Consider the following 23665-nt stretch of genomic DNA (forward strand, 5'->3'; position numbering starts at 1 on the left):
GTAGTGTGTCTTGTACCATAGCTACCCAGTGGAAACATGAAATGGTCAATATTTTTTGGGGATGAAACGAATCGGCAGTACTACACGTCAATTAGCCCCTGCTCAACATATATCACTAACAATGTCTCGCTACTTTGCTTTCGTTGAGGATAAATGCACCGTTGAGCCGACAAAATGGATATGCAATGAGAATCAAGGTATCTTTTTATGGATTAACAGTTTAGACCGTAATTATGATTGCTGTTCGACCAATTGAACTTTAGTTAGGACTTCACTATTCTGCACGAGGCAATCATAATTTTGTATTTTTAAACACGAGGAAAATTTCTTATTTTCCGCTTTTCTCAGAAGAATTATTTATATTCATGCCTTTCTTTTATAAAAACTTACTTAGTTCCAAAACTAGTTATTCTTAAATATTTCTTCGGTTCTTTTTTTGTTATCTGTTATACGAGCAGTTAGCGAAGTTCCCGATCTTGTTCGGGTGACAAAATCAGGCTATTTCTTCTAATTTAAAAGTTAAAGAAAGATTGGTATGGCAGTGGAAAGGTTTACGGTTTCATATTAAATAAAATGTATATAGTTTGGCAGGATAGAGTACGAATAAAGTACCGTTAATAATGCAGACCGGTCAAAGAAACACAGTTCGACCGCTGAATCATATGTTGTCCTTACTCGCTGTCATTCGTTGGAAATTAAATCTGAAGGGTAGCTCCTAAATTTCGGAAATCCAGAAGAAAATTGGTAAATCAGTTGTTTGCATGCAAGAGCATGCGACTTGCACAGTGGACACCAAGACGGCTTTGGAACGTAACGCGGCTTCCGCCGCACGGTTAAAGCTTATATTTTAAATTAATAACATTACAGCTACATATTCCGTCCAAAGTTTTATTTGGTACACTCTCTAAATTCACGGCCAGTGAGGCCAACGGTATTTTCATTCTTATGATTAAATTTGGAAATGATCAAATATTAATTTTGCGAAAAAACCCCTCCTGTTCAAAACATCAAAATAGTTTCATACATTCTCTAAATTATGCGGAGTGCCTGGTTACACTACTCACATTTTGGATAGTCTTAGCAGCCATAATAAAAAAAATCTCAAAAAGTTAATCGATTTTTACAGCAATCATGCTCGGTGTAAAAATATTAAGAAAACAAAATGAAATTCATGCGAAATGGCACTAAAATAGATTTATACAACTACAACACAGATTTCTATAATATATTTAATAGGGAACATCAATAATTTGGTTCGAGCAGCATGAACTCGGGACCGGAATACTAATATAATCGGACCGAATATTAAGGTTATTATTCATTGCTACCTACTATCTTACACACGTATAGTGATAGTAATATCAAATAATTGGTTAGTAACAGTTTTAATCGACATAATTTGATACTTGGATCGTTTTACTCAAAAATGTTGCTCGGAATATTTCTTTTTTTGCAAATGTAAATAATTTGTTCTCAACACATAGGTGCCAATTAAATAAAATTGAATTAATTTTGATTTCTTTCCATAAGAAATTGATCAATAAAATTCCATAGAAATGTACGAGCCATTCGAGAAAAACGATTACTTCTAAGTTCCAGACAGATAGGAAACACATTATTTACAACAATTTCGAAGTCACCAGGAATCTAACGCAAATGTTCGTAACTTCGAATCCCCGACATAGAAAAGAAAACACTATCGAACGAAGGTAATCTACGGAAACCAACCAACAAGCAAAATAAAATTCACCTGGAGATACCGGTCCCGGGCTAAGGCTGAGACTCTCCGACGAGGGCAGCTTCGGCAATGGAACTTGCAGCGATGTCCGGCGGGATTTCTTCTCCTCGGCCGAACGGGGATCTGCACTCAGCGGTCGATAGGTAGTTCGTAGTTATCACGAATATACATTGAATCATTGATGGTGCCATTTCGCCAATCAGGTGGTAAGTGCAGCGAAATAAAAACCATATGAAGAAAAAAGAAATAGAAAGAAAGCACAAAATCATGTCATTATAGAGAGTGCGTTGAACAAACAGGTAGTCGTCAGTATTATACTAACTAAAAGGAAACAATGAAATAACGATTAATCTGACATACAGTAAAAAATAAACATTGGAAAAATTAAAACAAAAAAGTTCAAATTATTAACTTTAAATGGCTGGCCCATTAAATTAAACAAACACTAATGTAGTAGAGATGACTAACTAGAATTTTCCTACTATTAAGAAAATTGAAAAGCAAAATAGTCTAAAACAGTCTAAATGGAGTAAATTCATTTTAATTGAATGCCACGAAAATTAATGACGTATGAGAAATAACGTAAGTGTATAGCCAATTAGAAATCTTTTCTTCAATACGCTATCAATAATTCTGTTTATAACAGCAGAAGTTGTAAAACTCGCGTCGTGTCACTAACTCTTTGTTAGCGTGAAAATCGTTATACTCATTTAATTACTTGTTGACACCATAAATCTCGAGCCTGCGGTGCAACTTTGTAGGGTACCATGATTTTTCACTTTTAAACTTGTATAGACCGAACCGAATCCCTGCAATGTGGACGGTCCCTCGTGTGGCCACTACACAGCAGGTTATAATGAGTATTGCACTGACCGACCCGTGTCGATTGTTCTGCAGTTAGTTACGGTCGATGGTTCTGCAAATATAAGAACCAGTTGGCAAACAATCATCCACTTTTACGGATCGCGAATCAAGAGTGAAATGAGAAGGCACACATTGTGAAGCGAAGAAAATCTTAAACATCCGCAAATTAGTAACCAGGTTTCGGCTAATCGGCGTGAAAGTTACGATGTATGTACTTGAACATCGAAACTCGTTTTAATAACAATACCACTGATAACCTAGGTGACAGTGTTTGCTGCTGGATCCAATTCAACGTTAGGCAATTTGTATTATAATAAGTACACCACATTTTATATTTTGATTATATTATTTGCACAAATTTCTTGCACATGATATGCTCAAAAATCGCTATTAATAATCCTTTATTTTGAACTCAATCGAACAATCCGCACAAATATCGCTCCTCTGCTGGCAGAGGTCAAGCTAATTTTTGTGCTGCTATGGTTCAAAAGCTGGTATACTTTCAAAATCCTACCATCTGTGACGACAGAGGAAATGAAAACGATGTAGCTAGACATCCATTCCGAAGAGATAGGGGAAGCAAACATCTTCTTACTATTTTAGCTTTGGCTTAGGTTTTCATTTATATGTCGATTCAATTTTTAAAAATTTCGCACAGTTGGGGTCCTTTGGTCATAGCAAGGGCAACTTGCATTATTATCGTTTTGCTGGAAAAACATTGTCCTAATTTTTTCGCTTATCTTCAATGGTTCAATTTGATCATGTATTTTCCGATATTTTACAAATAGAATATTACGATCATCATCAATTTAGAGTGACAGTGTCAAAAATTATTAGATTTTACTCGCTAAATACTCTTTCATTAATTTCAAAATTACCGAGAAACACTATCAAAATTGTCGTCGCTAAATTAGGAGAGATATCATATACAAATATACACAGGGAAACTTTTATAACAGGTAATAGAGTAAAACCCCTATATTAACAACTGATCATCCCGCAAATACCAGCTTTATGGCGGCGATTTGCGGCAATGACGACAGTAATTGGACGATGGATGTGCATGATGATGGAAGCAAAATATTACACAACATTCCGGTTTACTTCGGGTAACAAGAAGCAAAACGAAAATCACCTGCACACAGAGGATAGCACATTTTGCATGGCCCGGCGTGCAATCGGCGTGCGGCGCAAGAAGGCAAAACGAGGGAGAAAGAAGTCGATATCCGGTCAACTATCGCACGCCAATTCCTCTGGACATTGCGTATGTTGTAAATCTTAACACAATGCAAACATCGCACTTACAAGCACTTTACGGTGCAATGCTAAATTATTATCATAGCTTTTACACGGCAGTAATCGTATTCAACACGAAGAGCAAGAAACGTTAAAATAAAACAATATCAAAGTGATTGGCACTACCAGACGAACAAGTTAGAGCTAAACATCAAACCAAATGCATAACCAGCTTACCTAAAAACTTCCCTCCAGCGGCGGAAGTATGCGGTGGAGTCGACGCCTGTAAAACGCTGGATGACCCAAAGACCGGAGCCGAATCAGGTCGGGTTCCGGTATTGATAGGTGTTGAAACAGCACTGGCACTAGCCGATGGTCCGGTATTGCTACTCATTCCGTACAAGCTGTTCCCTCACTAAATTGAGAACCGTGCAGCCCAGCAAATGTATTGGTAGGTATATCGTTTCACACCAAAACTCAATGAATAAACATCATCACAAATGGTGCACCAAGAATTATCACTCGCACTGCTTGATCTGGAAACGAAGATGTAAAAACAGAATTTGATTTCTCTACTCTATCGATGGGATGGCGTAATTTCACTGATTCATTACTATTGCTTTTCTCACCTCTATCGCAATAATCTGAGTATTACAATATGTTTCCGTTTTCTGCTTTTATTAAACTTTCTCGCTATTATTACTGCCCTTTAATAATTTTATTCAGCGCATTAAAAGGTCTTTCACTATGACTTCCCTTCAATTGCTTCAATTGTAACCTTTAGCTTAAATGAAAATATTAATTCACAGATATCATTCACGACAGCAAATATGCCATGTGAAATAAACGCACACAATTTCACGGAACACAGAAATACGACCAGTAAACGAGTAAAGATTGCGAACTTTTAACCTTTTGATTCGAATGTAGCAGATGCTCAAAGAAAAAAATGTTAATCAACCTCTAGACACACGCACGAAGAAATATGTAATCTGTGACTTGCTAGCTACTGACGTGACGATTGTAATTCGCGAACTGTGCCGATGACCGCGACGGATGCACGGATCAGGAATTTTTCGATGTCAGTAGTAAAAGTAAAAAAAAATAAACCCAAATCAAACGTCATGAAACGAACGTCATAAAATGTGACAGTGATCTGTCAAACCTGATGAAGAAGGTATTCCCAAATGTGTCCAACTCCAAAGGTGTTCAAAGGTATCTAAGGCTGTGAACCATTTCGCGAAATTTTTAACTTTTTGGTTAAAATTTGACAGTTCGATGGTTTTCCGAAAATAACCCTGCCCGGGAGCATGGTTAGTTTTAACCAAGTTCTGAGAGCCAATGAGATATGCACAGGTGAGGAAGAGAGCTTCGACAAGTTTCACTAATTTTTCGTTAGATTTTTTTACATTGGTATGGATGCTTATCGCACTATAAATTTGTTCAAACAACCCGGGTTGAAATGAGATGAATTTTATCTATCAAATAAAAGCAAATGAACATCAAAAATTCCTCCGATTTTAACTCGGACAGAAAAAAACAATATTTTCTTCCTCACCTTATATGCTCTCATTGAGCAAAAAATCTATCAATCCGTCAAATATGAAATGGTTCACATTCTGAACTGATTTTAACCACTCAAGGAGAAATAACCATCGAACTGTCAAATTTTAACCAAAAAGTTAAAAATTTCGCGAAATGGTTCACAGCCTAAAAATGTCGTTTTCGTTTTTGCGGTGTAGCTACACCGGTGTAGCTTTTTTTGCACCAAAACTCAAGAGCAACATTTCAATAGGACCCAAGTGCAAAATATAAAAAAACTGGTTTTTTGGTTATATTTAAAGCTTTTTTAAGTATCTATAATAATACCAAACATCATAGCGATTTGAAAACTTTATGAGTCTTAAAAAGCAAATTTGAAAAAGCCTTATGTGAAAACTGGCAACAAAGTTTTCATTTTGTGCTTTGGACCTTCTGTATGAAAAAGCCTATACGCAGTTTGTGTTTTGTTTTGCATTCGGCCCTATTTTTGTTGTGGGATTTCTATACGCATAGTGGCAAATAATCACTGGCCATCTCCGGTTAAGTACGTCTAGTAAGTAATAAATACACATTTTTTGGATTTCCGTTGGTAATTAATTGTTAACAATGCAAATTAAACATTTTAGAAACAGCCAGTTCTGCAGTTGCTGCTGCGAAGATGATCCCCGCCGTACAATTGCGCGGAAGACCCGTATTCGGATTTCGGACGATAAAAAAAACATTACGTTGTTACCTGCATAAATAACACGGCCTTTCACAGCGACATGTTTAGTACTTAAGCCTGTAACAAACATTTAAGTTACTTTCCGGCTTACACGAAAAAAGTTATTTCGCTGTATGTATATATCACCTGTGGAGGGACCGGACAGAGTTCGTTAGTTGCGCTCCCGAGACATTTACTATCGCTGAACTGCCAAGGCGTGATGCACTTGCACGCTCTGGTGAGTTAGAAATGCTAATGAATGAACTGCAGCATTGCTTCAAACTACCAATAGCGACTGCCACCGAATATGAAACGGAAGTGGAAACCGAAGGCTTATCCTGCAAAACAGTTTTATGCATACAGAAGAGTATCCACAAACATCACCTTTGCTGGAAATTGAAGAACCGGAAAATTTTCAAGATATCATCTCGAGGAGGACACATCAAATATCGGTGGAGTCGTTAATGACTTGGAATCGTAGTTTGAGCTGGAAGATTGATGCTAATAGTCTAAAACTAACTGGAAAGGAAATTGTTATTGCGGAGTTTCCACCTATTTCCAACCAGCAGTTGATAACCTTGGACCGCTCTTCGATGCTGGTTCGCTTTTTGTGAATCTAATTTCGTAACCGACCTAGCTCATAAAAGTTGTAATCGATGGCAAGTTTATCGATGGCAACAATACCAACATTTGAGTCCTCCGCGAAAAATAGTGATAAATTCATGGCTTGTCCAAATATAATTATGTGTAGTTACATCCACCATACTTGCAAAGTACTCCAGGCTTTATTCAAGATGTATCAACATTGTTTTTGCGGCGCTTCTGGAACGCGAAACGAAATGATTCAAATTGGAGACAGCAAGTTTGAATTCTTAACGTAAATCGACACATTTTCCCGCACCTCACGGGTAACACGTTCCGCTTCACAAACCTGTTCAACGGAGCTGGCAAATTTGCCGATGAAATTAAACCCCAACTTTTCTAGTAGAAATAAAAAAGCTGATCGATGTCCCAGTTAGGAATTTTTAACATTTTCTATCCGTTGCTTCAAAACAACACGATAAAAAAGGCCAAACGCGAAACGTTGTCTAAAAACCGGCCCAACGCCAAAATCATATCACCACTGACAGTAAATAAAAGCCTCATGTCAAAGGCCCCAACAACAATTGATAATCAAATCAGCCTTATGAAAAAGTCGTATTACCGAAAGATCTCTGAAAACGGCCCAACGCATATTTTTGCAAATTACAAAGTAAATCAATGTTTTTTCTGCTAGTTGTTGCTTTACACATTAAACTATTATGTTTTTGCATCAAAATGCGACATTCAGTTCTAAGCAACACTGTTTATATCAAATAAGGAGTTAAAAAATGATGCTCAAGTTTCATTATCGATTTTCTCGAAACTGTTAGTTTTGACTTTGGCCTATTTGAAATGTTGCTCTACTGTTCGTTTTCGATTTTTGTGCTATCCAGCTTTTTACGAACCATAATGGCAGACGGGTTCGTAATATTTGAACAGCATTTTTGACATTTTCCTAATACATCGCACGTTTTCTTTCCGCACGTTCACTGTAAAGCGGGGTACGCTGCTGAAAAGAAAACAGCTCAAGAAAAAATCTTGCTATTTACCGAAGAAATTTTGACAACTCCAATGCAAGCAACCACCTGTCATTTTTTCTTGTGGTAATAATTGCGCCGGATATTATTCCGTACGGAAAAATGACGTTTTAATTCACCTGCATGTAAAACTGCGCCATCTGAACGTGAAATAATATTTCCTATGAAGTGCGTACTGCTTAAGAAATCGTAAACGAAATCGATTTCTTGAGCATTTCTTGTCCTATCTTTTTACCCATTACTTTTCAGCAGCGTACCCCGCTTTAGAATTGAACCGCCAGCCAAATCTGTTGATTACGAGGCTTGGAGGAGTAGGGCAACGCCTTTACCAGTTGATCTGTAAATGGTAGTTGCGAGTCAGCTGCCAATAGCTCTACTTAAATTACAGAAATTCTTAACTCGGATGTTTGATTTGCTTATCAAGGCGGAATGGAGGGAAAGATTTTATTTTTCACATTTCTTCCCAGGTTTCTTCCATAAGTTGCGCTTTGGGAGAATTACCTACCTTTTATTTTCTTTTTATGTGATGGCATACATGTACCTATAGAAATATTTCTTGCATATTATCCGTCTGTATATGCCATATAGATTCGTGTTGATGTTTATTCTATCGGCGGTGCAGGATTTTTCGTAAGACAAAAAGAGAGGGAAGCATTTTTTCTTTTATCACACGTACGTTCGTAAGGAGATTTCCTGCAAGTGTGAGCCAGTGTTCAAAATCTCTTTTGATGACGGTAACAGCAATAAAGCTCGCTTAGAGCATCTAATCAGCTTTTCATAGTGCTTCAAGTGAATTTTAATTCAGCATTGAGAATGCCATTTTAAAGCTGCTATGCATTGACAATGCTGAATTATATCTGGCAGCATGTAACTTGCAAATATAGAGCAGCTTTCAAGCTTAATTCAGTGCTTAGCGGTTACCTGGGTTTTCTCGGGAAGCACAATATGTTTCACTTCAGCTGATCCGCAAAATTAAACAATGTTTACATTTTTACACTCGAACAACAAACAATCATGCGGATGTTTCCATAGTAACTCCACAGACTAACAGACGTAACACTTCGAACAAATTTTTTAACAAAACATCGTTTCATGGACAAATTTGGAAAAAACACTAGCATCACCTGGTGCAGTCATCGTGCTACGCTAGAGTAGTTTGCTATAAATTTAGCAATGCTATAAAATTACTTGTATATTATCTGACAACAGCGCAAGCGAGTGGCGTTCTCGCGCAGCGACTGTTGTTTGAGTTTTGGCTTAAGTGAAAATTTGAAAGGATCGTTTCTATTGGCGATGGAGTGAGGCTTCAGTGTTACGTCTGTTAATCTGTGGTAACTCCGTCAGGGTGCACTCGACGCTCCTGCAATGAATGTCAAAAGATTGTGCCCACTTGTGCCCAATATCCGCCATTATCGCTCGTGGAAAGCTAGATATGTAGTCACTTTAACAGCTTGGGTCATTCGTGACTTGAAGGATTACTTGTTGATTACATAAAAACCTTTTACACACTTCTCGTCGATTCTGGTTTGGAAACCCCTTGGAAATGGCTCATATAGTCTGAAAAAACTAAAAACTTGCAACACTGCACTACATTTGCCGCGAGAAGATTGTATAGAGATTGTACGAAGAGAGAACGCAAAATAAGTGGTTTTTGTCTCAGAGTTTCAGTTGTGTTGGGAGCGTCGATCCTTTCGGTTTGTTCGTTAGTTGGATGTTGTTTGTTGGGGAAGAGTTTTCCGTTTTTTGATTTTCCTTGTGTTCTCATGTTCTGTTTCTAGTGACTACCAAAACCACCATCTCACGGCTATTCAGTGAAATAGTGTGCGCAGTTTGTGTTGTGCGGCGTTTTGAAAATTCTAGGTGAAAATTGTAATCCTTTGTAATTGGATTGGTGACAAATTACGTAAAAAGCTCGTTGAATAATTTGGAATAAGCGCACAAAGCGGTGGAATATCGAATCCCTTGTTCCAAAGCGATCTTCGTTTTGGAAAATTACGACGACTAGACAGCCAGTAACGACGGAAGCAGCATCAGAGCGAAGGTAAAAATGTGCATTTTTTTCAGACAGATTTGGCAGTTTTTACAGGAAAAAGGCGCCTGTTGTGAGATTTATTTTTAGTTTACAGAAGAGGAAAGATCAGTGACTTTCGCGGATAGTAGTTATGTTGGGAAGGGACCGTCTTTAAATGGCAATGAGCGGAAAACACCCGGGATTTCAACGGCAGCGGGAAAAGGATAGCACATTTCGTTCAAAAATGGCGTCCGCAGCCAGTGGTGAACACCGAGGAAAAATTCCGATATGTTGTGGGTATTAAACTGAACAAACTCGCAAGGCGACTACGAATGTAGTGAACAGAATTAGAATTAGTGATTTGAAATGTGAAAAGGAGAGCCTCTAAAAGTTGTGATTTATCAAGCAGAAACGAATAATTTTGCGATTTTTGAACTCGGGATTAGTTGAGAGAAATCGACAAAATACCGTGCCAATTGAGTGTTTCATTGGTCGCATCAAGATCACTTGAATTTGCTGAAAGTAACTGTGATAGAAATGAAACTCAATAATAAATTTTGAATGTTACTGTGGTGATAACGGAAACATGGTTTTGAAAATTTTTTTCAACTATTTAATAGTGTTGAATAAGTAATTAATAAATTCTTCAAAAATTTAGTACCATAAAGTTACACAGTAATTTAAATAGTTTCCCAAAAATGTTAATCAACTGACGCATACATAGAAATAGGTATATAAGATTTAGTGAGGTCCAAAGCAGAAAACTCCAAAAACAGTCCCTATTGTGTACGTACCTTGCGTTTGAACCGTTTAAGCCTGTTTCTTGTTGAACATTATTTCATGCCATGTTGTCATATGCTTTCTGTAATAACATTGTATATAAACACAGCCAGCAACCTGCTACTTTGACAGCAGCTTCAAAATCACGCTGTGTATTGAGTGCTTCATAAGAAATGCTGAGCCTTTAAATAAGCGAAGGTTGGAGACGTAGAAAGAAGAAAGTTTTATGTTTATTACGAGAAATTGTATAACGCACATCTACATGAGGCCAGCGGTATGAGAGCCTGAGAAACACCTATCCATTCAAGTCACGGTACAATGTTGCGAATTCGAAAGCTGGTAGCATCTACTGATGCACATAAATTGATTCAAGTTTGTTTATTTTTATTTTTTTTTTTTTTTTTGCATATTTTACTGACGACCTAGAGTGGAGCGTTGATATTTTAACAGGTAAAACATTATAAAAAAAGTTGATCTAGTTCCTAATTACTTGGCAATCAATTCTAGAGCAACATGTGAAAATGACCTATGTGCAAATGAGAGATTCTCTTTGTATCTCCTCTCTTCCGCTTATCAGGGCGATGCAAATGCACTTGAACGGATTAATTTTGCACAAAACGGTTGCTGGCGTTATAAGCCAGCTATTGGTTAAGAAAAATTGCATTGGAGTGCACTTGCACTTGTTGCCGTGATAAACGAAAGAGAGAGAGAGGAGACAGGGAGAGAAACTCTCATTTTCACATAGGCGCTTTTCACATGTTGCGCGAGAATTGGAATTTAATATGAAGAAAAACAAGACGCTAAGGGAGAAAACCTGTTTTGATTTGAACCTTTTCTTATTTGTCTTATATAAAAATAGGTTAGCTTCTCGTTCTAACGGATAAGGGATCAGGTGTCACTGGTGTCAATAATAAAGTATTTGGTTGCATTCATTTCAAAACCCGCGTGACCGACTAACATTAAAAGTCTGTTAAAATAAAAATGATTCCAATACAAAATTGACAAATCTGCTATATAATGTGTAAAGTTGACACCATTTACTGGAGAGAAAACAATACTAATAATGTACATCAGCATGTCACACTTGATGCTACTTAGGAGTGCCCTGTAATATTAATACGACATTGCTAGGTTAGCAGCAAATCAATGAACCATGAACAATCGACATACAATCGATGGCGTGCTTTGAACGAGCACGAGCCTTCGCAGTCGATTTCCGGTTTCGTTTGGTTTGAGTAGCGACGCGACAACGATGAAAGCATGGGTATTAAGTTTTTGTTTCTGTCTGAACCTTCGCTCAGGTTTGTTTCTGTACCTTTCGAGACAAAACACTCATCGTTCGCAACAAATCATTTACCTGCAACGAAATGCGACCTCACAAGCAAAATAAAAGCACCACCAGGCATATAAAGTTGTTTATTACAGAGACTTTGGAACCTCAACATTACTTTGTCAAAGACCAGTTTGAAGTGGATATTCTAATTCAAATTTGAATGTCGTTATGAAATTAATGAGATAACTTGGACTGTGAGGTGCCGTACACTCAAAAAAATCGACACGTCGCATTCACGTGAAAAATCATCTAAACTTCTGTACAGCAACTTACGTGAACTTCATGTACTAGTTAATGGGAAAATTGATAAACTTTACCTGGATCGCACGTAAACTGGTTAGTATGAGTGCGAGTTACCAACAATTCACGTGAATGTTACATGAAAAGTGTGATGGATGAGAATTACCTATGTTTTCACGTAAACTTGACGTGATGATTTTTTTGAGTGTGCGTCCAAAATCTCAAGCAGCTGCAGTAGTACTTCGATGAAGGCTGTGACTTCATTAAGACGATAATAGGCTATTTTCACCGATAGTTGAAATTAAAGAGGCTATCCAGTGGCTGAAAAACTCGCCAGCAAGAGTGGGTGGTATGGGAGCAGAACATACGAAATTAGGCGCTAAACTCCATCCAGAGCTGTGCGAGTTCATGGTTCATCCTCCGCCTCCATACTTCGTTGTCTTGTACGCTGCCGAAGATCGTTCTTAGCAATCGTCGTTCGAAAACTCCGAGCATTCGCAGGTCCTCCTCTTGTATCTTGTAAGGGTGCACATTGTACGGAGACTTTTAGTCTGATCAACCAAAATTGCTTTCTAAGCCCATAAGCACGACTTCCGCTGATAATACGCCTCCGAATCACACGGTTGGTATCATTGTCCGCTGTTACCAGTGAGCCAAGACAGACACATTGCCGTCGATCATTATACTACTGTCCAAGCGGCGTCGGTCGTGTCGGTTTGGCTGGCCAGCATGTACTTTATTTTGGACGTATTTACCTTTAACCCAATCCTTTCTGCTTCGCGGTTTAGTCTGGTGACTGTTCAGCCGAAAATACCCATGTCATCGGCAAAGCAGACGAATTCACTAGATTTGTTGAAGATCGTGCCCGCGTGTTGATATCCGCTTGGTTCATAACACCTTGTAACTATTCTGAACAGCAGGTATGAGAGACCATCACCTTGACAAAGCCATCTGTGTAATTCGATTGAACCTGGTAATCCACCCGAAATCCGAACACAGCACTGAGTACCATCCATCATAGATTTAATCAATTTGATGAGCTTCCTGGGAAAGCTGTTCTCGTCCATGATTTTCCATAGCTCTTTCCGGCCGTTGGTATCATATACGGCTTTGAAGTCAACAAACAAATGGTGTATGGGAACTCTGTATTCACGTCCCTTTTGCAGGATCTGCCGCAGTGTAAATATTTGATCCGTTGCAGACCGCCCTTCGACGAAGCTCGGTTGAAAAGTTGCCTCAAAACTGTTCGCAATTGGTGATAATCGGCGGACAATGATTTATGACAGCACTTTATAGACGGCATTGAGAACAGTGAACGCTCGATAGTTCTCACAGTTCAACTTGTCGACCTTTGTAAAGATGTGGCAAATAACCCCATCTTTCCACTCCTCTGGTAGCTGCTCCGTATCCCAATCTCTAACAATTAACATATGCATACAAACGGCCAGCTTTTCTGGTCCCATTGCAATAAGCTCCGCTCCGATGCCATCTTCCGTTTGATGTCCGAACAGGCCATCAGGTCAACTTTGCGAATGCATCTCTTGATTGTATCAATCAACTGTTTGCAATTCGTGGCTCTCCAGTTATTTTTGTACACCAAGGAACCCAAAATCCCGAAGAAATCTTCGATTGGGTGCACTGAGACAGATTTTTCGGTCGTGGTTTTTGGGTACAAATGGGATCGAATGGGTATTCAGGAATGGTTGTGTTTTTTGGCGTAATGCGATGATGCACTATCCGGGTATGAAATGGGGAAGGCAACTAGGAAGAAGCGCCCAACATAGCTCTAGCCATCCCAAGCCCCTACCTAGCGCCTCCACGTGGCCATACCTGGAAATACTTCAATTTGTATAATTGAGTAGCCAAGCTAGGAGGTGCGGGGTCGTGCGGTTTTCAGTTCCTAACCTTACAAATGTAGTTTTAGGCAACCATTAAACCACACGACTTTAATTTCAAGTATTATATGATTTATACTAATTTTTTGGTAAACTAATCTATTTTCAGAGAGCGAAATAAGACGCTATATCCTTGGCCAATTGCAGCCTGGCTTCTGGTCTAAATACCATTAGTTCATCCCTGAGGGTCCGGAGTATCACTTAACCCTTATTAGCAAAGATACTCCCAACGACTGTAAATAAATCATTATCTATGTATATGGGAAGCGTTTGGTACGGGAGGTCCACGCTTTCTTCCTTCCCTTGATTTCAAGGAGTTTGATGGAATTAGGTATTTTTTCTAGTTCCACTTGATTCCTTGGAATTCTCTCTGCGGTACATGCTGCGCAGTTGGCCTGGCCGTTGACAAGAAAAATGATTGATTCAAGTAATCGTCATTTTCCAGGATGCCTTCCAGAATTGGCTGCGTTAGTGTGAGATTAGATTAGATTAGTAATGCGATGATGCACTATCCGGTCAAAATACGTTTTGTCCATCTGCATGGTGTGCAGATGGACAAAACGTATTTGCATCGCCATAATAAGCGGAAGAGAGGAGACACGAAGAGAATCTCTCATTTGCACAGAGGCCCTTTTCACATGTTGCTCTTTAATTGATGAAGTAATTTGCGGTTTCGTCACCAACGAGAATGACATTTGCTGAGGATCGCTTATGTAGGAGTGAGAGGGGAGCAAAGAGTGGAGGAGAGGATCCGGGAGTTTGGAATTTGATGTTGTTGATATTACTCCTACTGCAAACAGCCTCAGCGAGGGCCTCAGCTAATGTCAAAAAATCTTTATATGTGTGCGTGGTGGAATACTTCATAGTCAAACTAGAGGGCTTGTTGTTGAAGAAACGTCGACCAACATTTGAAAGGGGCGGATAAGCCAACTGTCAAACAGACCGAGCGAGAGTTAATTTTTGCTGGAGCAGCATAGGAAAATGAACTCTCACTCGTTCTGTTTGACAGTTGGCTTATCCGCCCCTTTCAAATGTTGGTCGACAAACGAGAAAGAGAACGATGTCCTTCTGCGTCCATAATTTTGGTTGGTCTTCCACTACCTTGTTTGCTTGCTAGTTGTTGGGCATCTTAGGATATGGTAAACAGTCGAAGCCGCAACATATTCGCTTTTTAAATGTTGTACCGTACACTTTTTGCCGAGATTTCTGTGACAGTTCGTAGAAGTGTACAATGCGCTCTCGAAATGCTTCCTGTTTCGGCGTCATTTTAAGCAAAACAAGGCAAGTATAAACAAAACAAAAAATATTGACAAAAAGAGAAGAGAGAGAGAACTAACACATACATACTCTCATTTCCCTCTGAGCTCGTTTGTTGTTGAGTATAGAGGCCCCAAAAAAAATCCAAAATTTTACTAGTAACCCGTTACACTTTTTAAAGGCATTTTGAGTAGTTTCAACCCAGCTTTAACTGAATCCGACCTATTCACGGGTAGAAGCATTTAAGAGTGTACGATTTGGTTAAAACAAGACGAAGAGGGGCGCAGCGAGAGAAATGATAATCATAGCGTGCCGGTGGGACTGGAGACTAGGAGGGGTCATTGACCAAGTTAGCATATGGAACAATTCTCGCATAACTTTTTATAGGGTTCAATTTAACAATGAAAGGTTGTCTTCAAACGCCCACCCAGTTAGCTCCGGGTTACGATGCTGGCCTAACAAGCCAGTCGCGTATGTTTGAATCTCCACTGAGCGGTGACAATATTGCGTCAATAGGATCATTGTACTACTGTGTTACCTGACTCATAACGAATATACGTTATATACGGGGGAGGGTCTCATAACTAACAAACGTTGTGGTGTTTCGTTTAATTGATCATACATTCGAATAGAGCATACAAATATCAACTATATAACATAAGAAATTACATGTTTACTCCAAAAATAAAAGCATGAGAGATTTTAGAATTTCGGAATTAGGGGTTCGTTATGAGTCAGGTAACACAGTAGCCGCGTAATCCTGTACCAAAAACACCCCGTCAAGAGGACAGGCAACTTTGCCAAAAGTCGAGCGACAGTAACAGCAATGCTATCTGCCGAGTTAAAGTTGAACTAACATACACTAGTGTGTACTGTGTATATTAGAATAGGGCTTTTGCTACACACACATGCAAGACATCTGTTGGGCACACATTGCATATTTTCCTATTAATTGCAGCAAAAACGTGGCGGATAAAATTATCATTTTTTCTAAAATTATTCATCATTTTAAAGCAATTAATAGTTAAAGTAACCGACAAATGTTCCCTAAAATATATGCTGACATTTGGTAGCTAGGGTTTCGGTGAATTCGCGTTAAATCGGTGTCCCAAATATATTGTTTTTTAAGCAGTATACGGCATAGGCCAAGTTGAAAGTAACGGAATATAAAATTGGTTTTAGCATAATAAATTACTTTCTTAGCCGAAAGCAACTGCTGGATATTGATATTTGTTTAGTTTTATCCCACTAATATAGGTCATAGTTACATTTTTGATCATTGCTCCCGTGTCTTAGCTTATTTGTTGAAAATAATTGTTTTACCGTGGACCCCCGTTCGTTTGACCATTTTTAATCTGAACACTTTTTAATTTGAACCCCGTTGGTTTGCACGACGTGCAAATTAAAAATGGTTCAAATGTCATTCTCAACATGACATCATTTGTTCGATTCGTTTGTACTGACCTAGCGTGTTTAATCGGTTTCACATTTCGTTTTCCTAACGATTAAGAGAGAAATCCGATCGGAAAATGCAATATTCGCACTTGCAACTGCCAACTAAAACAAACCACCAAAACAATAACAAAGATCAGGGCGGCCAGTTCACACAGGTTTCAGCATATTTCGGGTTACCAGTTGTTCAAATTAAAAAGTAACCCCGTTAGTTTGCATGAGGAATCGTTCAAACGAACGGGGGTCCACTGTATTTAGTAAACAGATATACTACGTTGCCATATGTATAAAGCAATTTGTAATTTTTGTTTTAAATGAAGAAAATAAATCATTTAAAAAATCTTGCTCTTCCCTGCCCTTATGTTTTATATGGAGCTGTCACTTTTGCCTGCCCAACAGATCTCCAATACATGTGCACTCTGCAAACACCCTATATGGATGTACACAAACACGTATGCAATGCATTCCCACGCTCGCACACATCTTTTCCCACTAATACATGTACACATACACAGCTTCAACTTTAATCGGGAGGGGTGCGCTGTTGCTTCTGTTAATTCTCGGGTACTTTTTCATTTCGACGTATCTGCGAATGAGAAATTTTCTTCGTGTCTCGTGTCTTCGGCTGTTTACGGCGATACTAATGCATTTTGACACATCCGACACATCCCGAGAATTGTCATTTGTATGGGCGCAAGGAAGAGATGCCAGTCTTCTTGACGGAATATTTTGGCCTGTACTCTAAAAACCGGCTACGAAGTCTGTCGATAAAGAAGGGTCAAGTTCTTAAGGACGTTTATACCTATTGCTTTGCTTGCTGTTAAGTTCCCTTCAATGTACCTCTCTTCTGATTATAACGGCAACATAAAAGAATTTCAATGCAAGATCCAGGTAGCTACTGATGGCAGCAACCAATTCATGCCATGCAGATGCGTCAAGTTCAACAGTATTTCGGTTATATAAGCTCAAGAGCCAAGAAAATTTTTAATTATTGCATTTTACGTTTTGATAAGTTACGCAAAAATTACGTTATGCAGGCCTTGTCATGAGACATCAGGTCAACTGAGGGACGCCTGTCTACAAACATATCTATGGGATTTCTTCAGAGCTTCTCAATAAACCAAACAAAGGCTCTTCTCTGCCACAATAGAATCGTCGCAGTGGACCAACAAAAAAATCTCTTACCTCAAGATATTCTGGACGGCGGACCATCGCATCAACGCCACGTCGCATTGCCAGTTTGTGTACCAAAAATAATAAGAAGACTTGCCCAGATAAGGTCTTGTGTTCATCGGTTCGGATTCGACCAAAGGGAATCGCTCAGTCCCATCATTTCGGCTAGATGCTCGTTTTTCTAGTCAATTGCGCCAGCTACCAGATTACTTTACTAGATTATTTGTTTTCCAAATTGCTGAGAAAGTGTCTTTATTTTTATTTGGAAATGTTGGTTGTAAGATGATCGTGTCATGATTTGAATTACCGTATGCGTTCCTAGTTTTGCCCACCGCACATTTTAATTAAAGATTGAAATATTCACAAACTATTTACATGCACACATATTATGCTAAATACTTATGCCGCTTCTGACGTAGGTATATGATATGATCCACTTATCGTAGTAGGATCCATACATCACAAATAAATCAACTTTGTTTATCTTGTTTCACACTTCTGTCAGTCATTCATAACGAGCCAAGCGTAAAGTTTGTGATGCATGAAAAGGTAGAATCAAACACAAAATAAAGCAAACGAAGAAAGTGAAATTGATCGTACTGTGCTGTTTGTTTTATTTATCAGTCACACATTGGGTCACTTGAATGGGATCCAACCGTAACTTTACTGTGGTTAACCAATTATCTCTTGAGCCATGTTCATCGAATGACGTTCTCCGCGTGTCAATGAACGGAGCGTCGTTAGCAAAGAAAACGCGTTGATCTACGTTGCTGTCAGTTTCGTAATCGCATAACGCAATGCTAAGATTTGGTGCTTTTTATCGGAATTGGTCATTCGTTTAATTTAGTTCTGGTGCAACAGTCCACCTGGGCATTAAGCTTGTTCACCCTTTAAACAACGACAGTTAAATGAAGAGTTTCGCAGAATAATTGGCGACTGCTCAATAGACCGATTCGAGTTTATAAATAGGTGTCTTTTTGCGCGGCAAAAAGGTTCGGAAAGCCAGTGATAGGCCTTGGGAGGTATAACACTGCCGGATCAATGTCATTCACTTGGATGGACCGCATTCGTCTACGAATATGTCGTCTTCTGTAGCGGTATCAAAATGAAAAAAAATGTCGCGCAGTAAAAAATATGTTGATCACAATAGATCTCGTATGTGGAATGTCAAAATAATGTAGTGGTATAAAACCATCTCAGTAAAAATACTGCTTAAAGCTATTTTTAACCAAAGTTGACACACATGCGATATTTTGATAATCACTGAGTAGGTATATCTAGTTACTTTTTATGTTGTCTAAACTCCTGCATATGTCTGATAGAATTATTTTAACGAAACGTTATGTTACAACAAATCAAATTATCACTCAGTCTCATCACCGAATAAGTATCAATGGCGGGATTCAATTTACTGTACTACGATACAAGAAGACATTCACAATATCGTAACAAACACTAAATAAAATAGCATATATGCTTCATATAAATTATGTAAAAGTTGTTTTGTCGGACTGACTTCATGATATGCGTACTGAACTGATTACCAATGTGGCATTCCTTTGTGTTCGTTTCCCGAACCGGCAAATCATCAATCTTCTCTCTTTCTCATACCACCATTATTTCGTAGTCCGGTTATTTCTACATTGAATGTTGCTCGAATATGCTGGTGTAGGTAGGTAACACACCCTAGCATGGTAAACCAAATGATAGTGAGAGCTAAGGCAACGTATGCTGCGGCATTTATGAGTGTGTGAGGGCTATTTTTCCTCTGTGCCAATTAACTCATCACTGGTCTTTGATGTGCCTTCAGCGTATGCCGGGTTGTTAGCAGTGGAAAGCCGGCACACTTCAGCAGTTTTTTGTTTGGTTTCTAAAACGGTGAAGACCAAGGCTGGTCCATTTCGCGCTACTTCAGTAAGTTAGAATTATCTTTCTGTAGAATTCCTCGAAATTGCTTTGTTTCCGCAAATCTAGATCAACCTGTATAGTATGGCTTGGTTCAAATACAAATTCAACATGTGCTTGGCTTCGAGCCTTTTAATAACACGTTTGATTGATCACTTGCTATCATGAATTCATTTTATACTAAGAAACTGGATGATATGCTTTTCTTATGCGCTTGGTAAGTTTTGGACTTCCTACACACCGAAGAAGGCCACACATTGTAACCGAAATATGCGTATCTATGAAGGTTGCAAAAAGTTTTATCACTGCCCGACTTTATCAGAACTACTTTTTGGATCTTGCCATTAAACGTTTATTTTTTCGTTTCTTACAGGCGCATCATATTTGGTCTTTTATCACATCAGCACATTACCGGAGGAAAACTTATCGCAGCAACGATGTCCCTGCAGGTACAGTCAAGTCAGCAGCCGCCCTCCGGGCGACGTACTCCACAAGTTTTTCAAAATTACGGTCCTGGAGGTGGTCCCACATCACCAACCAACGGAAACAATAAAACAGGTTCATCAAAACTTTCGCTGAAGGCGGTCAGTGAAAAATCTTCTGCCGCACCGGCCACGACGGAACCGACCGCCACCAGTGTCAAGGAATCGCCACAAACTCTAGTTTTATCAATAGCCAAACTGTCGGACGACACCAACAATGCTCCGAAGGAAGCAACAGTGAATGACAACAATGAAAAAGCTGCAGCTAGTAATGGAACGAGCTCTAATGGCACTCATGCTGAAAAGGAAACTAATGGGAAAGCTGAAGAAACTGTTGCAACCTCGGTAAAGACTGCTTCAGCGGCATCGAAAAAAGAAGAAGAAAAAGAGAAAAAAATTAAACAAAGTCCGCGTTCAACTCCTCAGAAACAATCGCAGCCCGAACCGGAGAACTCTTCCTCTAAAAATACTTCCAGTAAGAAACTTAAGGAATCTCCATTGCCGGTAACTCCAGATCAGAAGAAGAACGAAAAACCAACAGTAACCCCAGATCAGAAGAAGAACGAAAAACCAACAGAAAGCTCACTGGTCGCTGAGAAAACGTTGAAAGGTTTCAACGCCGAGGGCGAAGAAATGGAGTCGTTAATCGTCGAACCATCCGAGTACGAAGATTCCCCAATGCCACCGCGCACCGGTGGAAAATCGAAGCTTCTAAAATTTGGCTCCGGTCCGCTGGCCAGAGCACGAATCAGTCCATTCCGTATGAATGAGGCTACTAAAAATGCCAGCACCGCTGTTAATCTGAGCACCGTTAGCGAAGGCCAGTCAAGCGCTCCGGAGTCAAACGAAACTTCTCCGGTGTCCGATTACAATCGACCTCTGCGCGCTATTTCCGGTCGTCGCTCTACGCGACCTTTAACCGACATACAGTTGACATATCGTTCAGCAGTTGAACTCAACGATTCTACATCGAGCCTGAATGTAACAATTGGATCAGAAATTCACTATGACAGCCTACGCACACCAGCTCCAGGATCATCTCGCAAGCGTAAAGCAATGACACCGGAATCTACATCAGATGCATTGGATGTGAAAGAAGTAGTCGACAGTCCCAAACGTGGCCGATTGGATTTTAGTGGATTATTAGAAATCGTTGCAAGTCCGGTAACAATGCTCAAAAATCGTTTCTCACGTGTTAAACTGCAAGCAAGCACCCCAGTTGCCAAGCGGAACTTCGACGACGACAATCTGGAACCCGGCGCAGTTGTAACAGCTGAGGCAACTACTACAACTGCCAATATTTCTGGTGAAGAAGCCAAGATGGAAGTGGATGTCGCCGAGCAGCAAAAAGTTGAAGAGCTTGTGAAGCCTACTGGCGATGACGACAATGTTAAGGACGAACAGCATGCAACCGTCAAGGAGAACCCTTCTACTGCCACCGAACCTATGAGTGACAGTTCTGCAAAGAACGATTCCGGCGACGGAAGTGAACCGGTTGTGGTTAAGGATGTCACCAACAAGCGACAGTTTTGTATTATTATGTAATGCATTGATGCATTAATATTTTTCACCTGAACTCACTGTCCTATATTCGCTATTGTAATTTTTAATGTCACTTAGCAGTCCTTCCGCCGAAGGCTAGTGTTCATTCGAATGTGAAACAATTTCTTTTATGTAGTTTTTGTTTCAAGCCGAAGGAATTTTAAAAGTATTCCAAAGTCCAAAATTTTAGTTCGTCTAAGTAAATTCTGTCGCAAAATTTGGCTGCGATTTTTCTGTTTTTTTTTTTATCAAAATGAGATTTTTCTATTTCAAGAAAAGAATGCAATATCTACGAACTATACCCGAATGCGATAATTAATTTTCGTCTTGCATAAAGAGGAAGACAATCGTAAATATCAAATCATTTTGATGTTCAAAGAATTACTTTGTTTTCTGGGACCCAGATGTTTCTTAGGTGTAATAAGGATTTTTTTAAACAAAACATACATATTCATCTAAAAATCAAATAAAGTAGCAACAAATACTATATACTTATGTGAACGGATACGTTTAGTAAATCATCGGGAAAAATCTCAGAAAATAAACAAGAGATGTAAAATTAAAAATTGTCAAATAAAAATAAATAAAATCGCTTACTTGTTTTATTTCAGTATGTTCAGCATTTCCTCATTTATGATTCGCAAACTGCAGCAGGTATTTATTAGCCAAAAAGCAAAGCAAAGCCTTGGTGCTAACTCCGTTATCGAAATTTGACCTTCTGTTTTAATACGACAGACTTCGCAACCAGCTGTTAGAATACAGGACAGTGCTACGATCCTATTGACTAACAGCCTCTCCCAGCCGAGATTCGAACATACGACGACTGGCTTAGTAGATCAGCGTCTTACCTCGAGGCCAACTGGGAGGTATTAGCCGGTGCCTGCGAAGGTTTTTTCATTCGTGCCTGGTGGCCTGACAACTGGATATTCAATGAGGATCTCCATCATCGGTGTCAACGGCCGATAGCGATAGCCATAGAAATTCGTGAACGCAGGTGGAAGTGGATCGGACACACCTTGAGGAAAGGAGCGAATGAGGTCTGCAGAGAAGCACTCGACTGGAATCGACAAGGACAGCGTAGAAGAGGCAGTCCCAGAGGCTTATGTGGGCATGAACCTGTGCTAGCGACAGGTAAAAACCATGGCGGGTAACCGTCAGCAGTGGAGATCTCTGATTTAATCCCTTTGTTCTGCCGGGCCGGCGGGCATGGACACATAAGTAAAGTAAATAATGGTTTCCATAGAGTTTTTAAAAAGTTTTATATTTATCAATTTTATTTCTGATTTAAAAATCAATTAGGTACTAACGTATGTATAATAGTAGTGGACCCTCGCCCTTTAACGACCCTCGGGTAATTTAACGTTTATTAGCTTGTATTTCCTATTTCTGAGGAAATCGACGTGAAACAGGAATAACTACACATAACACATATTTTGAATTGTAAAATTTTAACTTTGTTTTTTTAACAGACTAGTAACCTTAAAGCGTTATATACCTACAGTTAGAACTTTCGAAAAATCGATTTTCTTTTTATTTCATAATCGATCGTAATGTAAATATAGCAGGTGTACACAGAAAATTTAATGCCAATGTGTCACATCTTTACATTATCACGCACATTTGTGAGAACATGTCAGTAACTTTGAACCAAGCTTTAAACGTCTCTTGCTCAAAATTGTGTTCTCCGTGTTTCCAAAAAGTCGAGCAAGATTTCTCGAAAACGGTGGAATCAATCCACTTCAAATTTGAAGACAAATTTTCTAAGAATATTCTGTTTCTGTTTCTGTTTGCAGCACGAGGTGGGGCAGTTAGAGCCAAGTCTGTCCAGGGCTGAGATAAGGTGGTTGTGATAATGATAAAAGAATCCTTGCGGATAACGCTAGCGCCATAATG

The 23665-nt window shown here is 39.2% G+C and overlaps 2 protein-coding genes across 5 annotated transcripts in view; one reads left to right on the forward strand and one right to left on the reverse strand.

Annotated features, from left to right (window-relative positions):
- Positions 1–4902, reverse strand: part of LOC128733018 (oxysterol-binding protein-related protein 8) — a 58257-nt gene extending 53355 nt beyond the window's left edge. The window contains exons 1-4 of one of the 2 annotated variants that reach the window (XM_053826547.1): positions 4751–4902; positions 4468–4622; positions 4076–4374; positions 1751–1861 (exon numbers count right to left, since the gene is read on the reverse strand). In XM_053826547.1, the coding sequence (XP_053682522.1) occupies positions 1751–1861; positions 4076–4232 (268 nt within the window). In that variant the 5' untranslated portion in view covers positions 4233–4374; positions 4468–4622; positions 4751–4902. Of the gene's footprint in view, positions 1–1750; positions 1862–4075; positions 4375–4467 lie in introns of both variants that reach the window. The other variant, XM_053826548.1, reaches the window with a different exon arrangement.
- A 4486-nt stretch (positions 4903–9388) lies between these two features.
- On the forward strand, positions 9389–22317 carry LOC128741751 (uncharacterized). Of its 3 annotated transcripts, none has more exons than XM_053837777.1 (2): positions 9389–9743; positions 20122–22317. In XM_053837777.1, the coding sequence occupies exon 2, from the start codon at positions 20186–20188 to the stop codon at positions 21773–21775; it is 1590 nt and encodes a 529-aa protein (XP_053693752.1). In that variant the 5' UTR covers positions 9389–9743; positions 20122–20185; the 3' UTR covers positions 21776–22317. The 3 variants fall into 3 exon arrangements, with proteins under 3 accessions (XP_053693752.1, XP_053693760.1, XP_053693742.1); XM_053837785.1 differs by lacking the exon at positions 9389–9743 and adding an exon at positions 19677–19757; XM_053837767.1 differs by lacking the exon at positions 9389–9743 and adding an exon at positions 19873–19965.
- Positions 22318–23665: the final 1348 nt, after the last annotated feature.

Source organism: Sabethes cyaneus, chromosome 1 (assembly GCF_943734655.1).
Source record: "Sabethes cyaneus chromosome 1, idSabCyanKW18_F2, whole genome shotgun sequence".
Lineage (NCBI taxonomy): Eukaryota > Metazoa > Arthropoda > Insecta > Diptera > Culicidae > Sabethes > Sabethes cyaneus.